Raw genomic sequence first — 6,208 nt, 5'->3', positions numbered from 1 at the left:
ATGGTGCCATGCTAGGCTGGTGTTCTTGCTTGAGTCATCAGGATTACATTGACTGAATTACTTCCTTAGCCCGAATAACAGAGTAATTTCCAAAGCACACATGCAAATTATATATGCAGCTTTCTCTGTATTAGGAACAGCACATAATTTTCTTGAAACAAAGCAAAGCACCTCATGCAGCCTTCCATTTACTTCAGCATGTGTTCACATACAAAAATGGAACCAAGAGCCACATTCAGTGGGACTAAACCAAAACAGTGCAGTATTAGTTAGTTAATTCAGCATTCTGGTTGATTTTCATCAACCGTACCTAGAAATGCTAATGCTTATGTGTATATAAATGCCTTAAATAAATAAGGAGGAAACCCAACTGTTCCATTACTGGTACTCTAAGGCTATATTCGGTATATAATACAGCTCCTATTTTGCCATAACCACTTGGGGTGGAGGTAGACAAGAAATGTCCTATGCAAATGTTTAGGGTTTTGATAAACAGAAAAGAAAGTAAATAGACACACACCCAGTTATAAATGTGAGCCAACTGTTTGGTCTGAAGAATTTTAGCAACGTATTAGGAGAAAAGGAAAAACAAGCATGATGGCTAATCCACTAGGAAATGATGCTCAGATATTAGAGATGGCCGAATAAGTTGATGTTCATTGACTGTCACCAGTTCCTGCAATACGCTGAAACCTTTTCCTTTATCTCTTAACCACATGACATGTATAGCCTTTTATCGTAACATCATGGGCTATGAATCCGCTTTTCCTGAAGTTTCAACTATCCTTCTATCTGTACAAAGATTATACCAAATACTCCATAAATGTGTATGGCTCAACTAATCTAGGCCAGATACAACCTGATCTAAAAAACAACAGTAAACAAAACTACAGCCGTACAAATGGGAAGGGGGATGCAGAAACTGAGAATGCAACATCACCTATGCAAAGGATCCCAAAGGAAAACAGGCCCATCTTAACCAAACCCCGCTCACCTGAAGCTCCCCGTTTTTCAGAATCTGTTGTTTGCTGCTTCTCTGTCCCTCTTACGCTGCCTACATCTCTACATCTCCTTAAACTTCTGATTCTCAAAGAAGTTTGAATGACTCCTTGTTCGTTTGGGGATTGCATAGAAACCACTGGCAGCTGAATGACTGGTATCACAACGTGACAACCATTTGGGGGGTCCTGCTTCTGAGTCCTTCACCATTTTGAAATGACCAGGAGTGGGAGGAAACTGCAGTGTGTGTGTGTGTGTGGTATTCAATCCCTCCCCACCCCTCTCACTTTCTAACCCTGTTTCTACTCAGGGGAGTTTTTCTACTACCGGTATTAGGGTTCGCCAGGCATCAGCATGATCTGTGAGCTGCTCTGCTTTTACCTCAACCACTACCGTGCACACAATTTCATAGGCACCCCATGCGCAACTTCAAAAGGAACAGCCAAGCGACACAAATCCAACTGAAAACAAAATGGCCCCCTTCTTCTTCCCCTCTTCTCTTACCACTCTTCATCTGTCGAGGCGCAACGAGCTCCTCCAGGGAGGAAGGGAGCTCCCTCCACTAAGGGACTTCGCCAAGCCACGCAGAGTCAGCGGGGAAGGAAGCAGCCTTCTCCAAGAAGCCTCCAAGTAGGAGGCAGGAAGTGAGTTCCCTTCTGGCCCACAGCAAACATGGCCGCTTCCTGTCTGCCCGGTGCCCCTTTGAAACTGCTCCGCCCTCTCCGCCTTGCTCTGCCTGCTTGCCGAGTCTGGGCTGCCTGCTGGTTCTCCTTATGAGAAAGAGCGTTTCAGGAGCTGCGGACCCAAGTTGTACAAACCCGAGTTGTACAAACAGCTACCAGAGAAGGTGAGAGAAGCAAACACAACCTCTAAAAATACACAGCATACACTATACAGTAGAGTTGCCAGATTTAAGGCTTATATGGGTGTTTTTTGTTTTGGAGCTGTTGGCACTCCTGCTTCCCCTGTTTATCATGGAAGACTCCCAACTTTTCAGTAGTTGCCCTGGTAAAACGGTGCTCCCCGTTTTTGCTTTCGGGAGGGAGATGTCGGGGATATGTTTTCTAAATGTTGTTATTGTAGGCACCCGTGTTGAAGTTTCAGGCCCAGCTCTCTGTTGCTTCTTAAGAGCACCTGCGCTTTTGCATTGCAGCTGTTCTATTTAAAAAAATAAAATGCAGTCAGGTCCATCCACATGTTGAAGATAGTTGATATAATTTTTAAAGGGTAATTTAATAGACAGCAGGTGGAGAAGACCAATGTGTATGTGTGATGATGTGGTTGCCCATCTGTTTTTAAGAGAGTTGATTGTTGTGGAATGTGGAACAGATCTTCAGAACAAGTGGGATTTGGCAGCACTGCCTCCAGCTGTGGAACTTCTTGCTTGTATGTACACAGCCAGAGGTCTAAGAGGGGCTTCTTATGTTCTTTCCCAAAGAAGCAGGAATGTTGGAAGCATCATAAACACAATGTGAGATCTGGGCAGCTCTCTCACCAAGACAATTTGATGACTTCCTGGGTTGGTTTCTTTAGGCTTAGCCCGTGGACATTTTTTGCACAGTGACTGTGTGAATTATAATTCTGACAGCACCTTTTCATGCTTTGTTTGAAATGGTTATCACTTCCAGTAATGAGAGTCGAGATATGCTAAATATATGACTTTTCCTCTCTCTCTCCACCCACTTGGTGCCAGTTCACACATGACATATTATCTACAAGAGTGTGGCATGTGTGTAATACACTGATGTGGGAAGGTAATGCAAGTTATTTGTTGGAAAAGTGCTACCACTAGTAACCACATGTATACCCCTGGCAAAACAAACACTTGTGTGATCATCACATGTACTGGTACACGTGGATCCTCCACTCTTTATATCATTGTACATATTTGTAGGGGAAAGATTAAAGCAGCCCTCAGGTAGTGGTGTAAATGGAACTGAAAAGCAGGACGTATGCACTGAAAGCTTGGAGGGTGCTGCAACACAGACAGTCCCTGGTATCTCCAGATAGGACTGGAAAGACCCCTGTCTGAGCATGCTTCCAGTTCCACATAAGGGATTAATACTACAAATTGGATATTTGGACATCACTAATAAATTGTTGGCAGCAGCTTTTTTTAAAAAAAATGGGTTTTATACAGAAAGGGTAAATCCGAAATAAATTTGGGGGGGTGGAATAGGAGCTGACATTTTGATGCTGATCACATCATGTGGATTGCGTACATGAGCAGCACCGATCTCACAATAAACAGCTGCCTGGCAGCACACTAAAACCCTGGAGAGCCACTGCCAGACCAAACTAGATGGACCAAATTTTTGACGGTGCAAGGCAGCTTCCTGTGTTGCTAAAAGCTGAAGTGGAAATTTACTGGTTTAACAGTGGCTGCCTTTGGATCCCTTATTCAGCTTCCTAGAGTCCCTCCAGGAAGGACAGTCAGTGAAAATGAAGGATGCTTTGGGTTATTCATGGTGCATTTACTGACTCCAGGAAATTTGTTTGGGTCAGGGCCTGTCTACCCCCTGAAAACCAGAGCCCTTCACTGTTGTTGGCCTGTAGTGGTGCCGTTTTGAGATGTGTGTGATGCTAAATTAATGAGGAACATGAAAGAATTCCATGGGGTCAGATGTGGGAAGGCTGGGAGGGGGCAGTCAGGTTGCTCACCATAATTTAGGAAGATAGGACAGAAGACCTCCCAATACTATTGGTTATACTGTACAATTACGTGATTCTGGCGACAAATTAAGCGTATCTTGCATACAAAAAACAGAGCCTGCTGTAACATTCGAGCTATGAATTTGTTACAAATACTAGACAGGATTTGGTTTGGTTTTTTAAAAACGTAAAAGTCTGTACTTTGAAATGAAAGTTTACCTTTATCAACACCCCCTCTCTGCAGATTTGATTCTTACCTTAGTTCTTCCCACCTCATTGTAAGTCTTGGGTACCCAAATAACTCTGGTGGCTTGGTTTGAAAAACCAATACATTTTGGTTGTTACTTTAAACTCTACCTCCCTGCCCTACAGTACAATCTGCCAGCAGAGGGAAGTAAAAGGAGCCGGGGACCTTTTGGGAATTACAGAGAGCAAGATGCTTTTGCCTTCTAATGTGAGCCAGTCTTCAAGAAGGACAGGTGGTTATGCTTTGCATTATGCAAAGCAGCTGAGAGGCAGCCAAGCTCTCTCTAGTAACCAGCCGCGGAGTGAGCTGTGTTCGATGTGTGCTAGTGCAGTTTCTCTCTCTCCAGGTGCTGGGGATGGATTTCAAGGACAGCGCTCAGCTGATTGGCCCAGAGCATCCTTCATTTCCTGCACTCCTCCCTCCACACATATTCCCCACAGCAGAGATTGGAGGAGACAGTCGAGACTGTGTGTGTGTGCAGTGTGGCAGGAGGGAGTGTAAATAAATGGAAAGATGAGCTGGGATGCTGTGCACACAGCAGCAATTCAGCCGGGAGAAGTTGATGAGCAAAGAGCGTGGAGGCGAACTTGCAGAGCTACTGGGGAAGGAGACGCTGCTCTCTGAAGCCGGGTCACATAAAGACCAGGCACACATTGCTTCATCACACGTTGAGGACTTAAAAGCAACTTGTCTCCCCTTCCGCCCAAGCCAACACATCCACACTGACAGGCACAGAACCATGTCTTTGGCAGTGAAGGAGAAGAGCCAAGTGCGCCTAGTGTTTCTGGGTGCAGCCGGGGTCGGCAAGACGGCCCTGATCCAGCGCTTCTTGCAGGACACTTTTGAGCCAAAGCATCGGCGAACAGTAGAGGAGATGCACACCAAGGAGTTTGAGGTGAGTGGAGCCACCATCAAGGTTGAGATTCTGGATACCAGTGGTAGCTACTCCTTCCCAGCGATGCGCAAACTCTCCATCCAGAACAGCGATGCCTTCGCTTTGATCTATGCTGTGGATGATGCAGAGTCCTTTGAGTGTGTGAAGACTTTGCACGAGGAGATCCTTGAGCTGAAAGAGGACAAGTTCCCTCCCATCGTAGTGGTGGGCAATAAGGCAGAAGCCGGTGGGCTTAGACAGGTATTGCCCGAGGACGCCCTCTCCTTGGTGGAGCTTGACTGGAACAGCCGTTTCCTGGAGGCATCTGCTAAGGAGAACGAGAACGTGGTGGAGGTCTTCCGGGAGCTGCTTCATCAAGCCAACCTGCCCAGCCGGCTGAGCCCTGCCCTCCGCAGGAGACGTGAGACCTTCCCTAAGGAGCCCCCACTGCGGCCCCCCATGAACAAAGCCAATAGTTGTACTGTCTGTTGAACTATGTGAGAATGATAGCTGCATGGGTTTTTTAGAACTTTGGTGACCTGTGTTTAGAGATCAGGTTGCACCTGCCACAACAGCACTGTGGCACTCTGTCATTTTGGGGCTCAGGAGCTGTTTGTGAACCTTGATGGCTTGTCGTCGTGACATAGTAATTTCAGCTTTAGTGCCCCAAAGTCACCAATGTTTGTGCCCATTCCGTGCATTTGATTTTGAGGTGCAGCCCAAGAATTGGGAAGCCTGTGATGCTGTGCACAGTGTAATGTCTCTAGTTCTGGTCTGTTCTGCGGATCCAAGCTGTTATTGTATAAATTGGAAGATATGTCCCTTAAGTCATGGAAGTGGATGCCCCAGGAGTGAAAGATGAATGGCCGAACAGACCAGTTTTTGAGGCAACATGGCTGATGTTGACAAGGTCCATAGCATGAACTTAGAAGGCAAGAACTTAGGAAACATTTAATTCCTGGGACACCTACTTATCTTTCCCTTTTGCATTGATTTCTTTGTGTTTTGAGTGACTGAACAGACACGGTATGCTTGAAGATGGGAAAGAAAAGACATTTTTGGTGCCTATTGAACATCCAGTGTGTGTGTTGCCTCCCCCCCAAACAGTGGGTTTTGTTTTTTGTTTTGCTTCAAATGTGTGCATTGACCATTTGCATGCATGTGCTTTTGTGCAGACTTTGTTTAAACTGAGCTCACCATTGTCTGAAGCACCTCTGCATTGTGGAAAGAAGTACATGTCACCCAGTGGGTCAGTCTGTGCCTGAGTAGGTATGATTTTAATTTCCAACTTTTCAAGGGTTGTAACTAATAAAAGAAAACTCAAGCACCACCCAAAAGAGTGTTGATGTTTATTTTATTTTGCTGCGAGGCTTGTGATTGGAAAACAAGCCACACTTCAAGTTCTTGTCACCCGGTCGTTACACAGCCTCTCTTGC

At 45.6% G+C, this 6,208-nt stretch overlaps 1 protein-coding gene across 3 annotated transcripts in view; it reads left to right on the top strand.

Annotated features, from left to right (window-relative positions):
* Positions 1–1,721: 1,721 nt before the first annotated feature.
* LOC310755331 (ras-related protein Rap-1b-like) overlaps positions 1,722–6,208 on the top strand; it is a 33,932-nt gene continuing 29,445 nt past the window's right edge. For 2 of the 3 annotated variants that reach the window (XR_014544299.1, XR_014544300.1), the window contains exon 1: positions 1,814–1,846. Coding sequence is in view for 1 of the 3 variants with exons in the window: in XM_083597957.1 (XP_083454083.1) it covers positions 4,422–5,264 (843 nt within the window). In the remaining 2 variants the exon portion in view is untranslated. Of the gene's footprint in view, positions 1,847–4,244; positions 6,104–6,208 lie in introns of those variants that run through there. The other variant, XM_083597957.1, reaches the window with a different exon arrangement.

Source organism: Podarcis filfolensis, assembly GCF_964270895.1.
Source record: "Podarcis filfolensis genome assembly, chromosome: 2".
NCBI classification, from domain to species: Eukaryota; Metazoa; Chordata; class Lepidosauria; order Squamata; family Lacertidae; genus Podarcis; species Podarcis filfolensis.
The sequence above is the reverse complement of the archived record's forward strand: the minus strand, read 5'-3'. Positions and strand labels throughout refer to the sequence as shown.